This window comes from Alligator sinensis, unplaced genomic scaffold (genome assembly GCF_000455745.1).
Source record: "Alligator sinensis unplaced genomic scaffold, ASM45574v1 scaffold909_1, whole genome shotgun sequence".
NCBI lineage: Eukaryota > Metazoa > Chordata > Crocodylia > Alligatoridae > Alligator > Alligator sinensis.
Window position 1 is genome coordinate 387846 of NW_005842862.1, and position 791 is coordinate 388636.

Genomic DNA, 791 nt, shown 5'->3' on the forward strand with positions numbered 1-791 from the left:
CTGTTGGCTCGGGACCATGGGCCAGTGCCCATGAGGAAACGATAGGCCTCCCCTACAAAGGGGCATCACTGGGTAGACAATCGCTGGTTTCTGGGGACAACTAAAGACGTGGCAGGAACAGGAGAGAACGTCAGAGGTTTAAGACTAGCGCGCCAAAGAGGGACATCAAGCAGAGCACGCGGGACAGCGCCCGCTAGCCCCAAACAAAGCCAAGGAGCCAGCGGACACTGCCCAATGCTGCTCTGCCCAGAGATGGATGGGATCAGCCCAGGGAAAGCAAAGCAGCCTCGCAGTCCCCAGGTGTCCCCCTGGCGAGAGCTTCCTTCCTGGTCAGATCTATGGTGAGCTCAGGTAGGGTCAGGAGGACGTTGACCAGGCCTATTTGATGCATAAAGTTAACGTGGGCTTAACACTTGTAGAGCAATGGTTAGTCTCCCCTGTTATTAAAGGGGGTTATTGGGTAGACATCAGCTGAATTTGGGGAACAACATAAAACAGAATAGAGACAGGAGTGAAGGTCAGACGCTTAAAACAAGTGCACCAAGGTGGGACATCAAACATAGGTGACTGGTGCTGCCTTAGTCGGGGGGGCATATCCCGCTGACTGGGGGACCTCCGCAGCCAATCCCGCAACAGCCAATCACTGCAGCCGCTTCTGGGAGTGGCTGCAGCAATCCCTCGGCACTTGCAGGGGGGGCACCGGCACTTCCGCCTGCCCATCACCTAAGCGGCAAGTGCAGCCAGTCAGGGAGTTCACCAGCACTCTCAAGGGGTGCACTTGCACCCCTGCC

General features: G+C 56.8%; 1 protein-coding gene across 3 annotated transcripts in view; it reads left to right on the forward strand.

The window, feature by feature from the left end:
- Positions 1–92: 92 nt before the first annotated feature.
- ILVBL (ilvB acetolactate synthase like) overlaps positions 93–791 on the forward strand; it is an 18188-nt gene continuing 17489 nt past the window's right edge. The window contains exon 1 of one of the 3 annotated variants that reach the window (XR_003091793.1): positions 93–341. Coding sequence is in view for 2 of the 3 variants with exons in the window: in XM_025191821.1 (XP_025047606.1) it covers positions 257–341 (85 nt within the window). In the remaining variant the exon portion in view is untranslated. Of the gene's footprint in view, positions 352–791 lie in introns of all 3 variants that reach the window. The other 2 variants (XM_025191821.1, XM_025191822.1) reach the window with 2 other exon arrangements.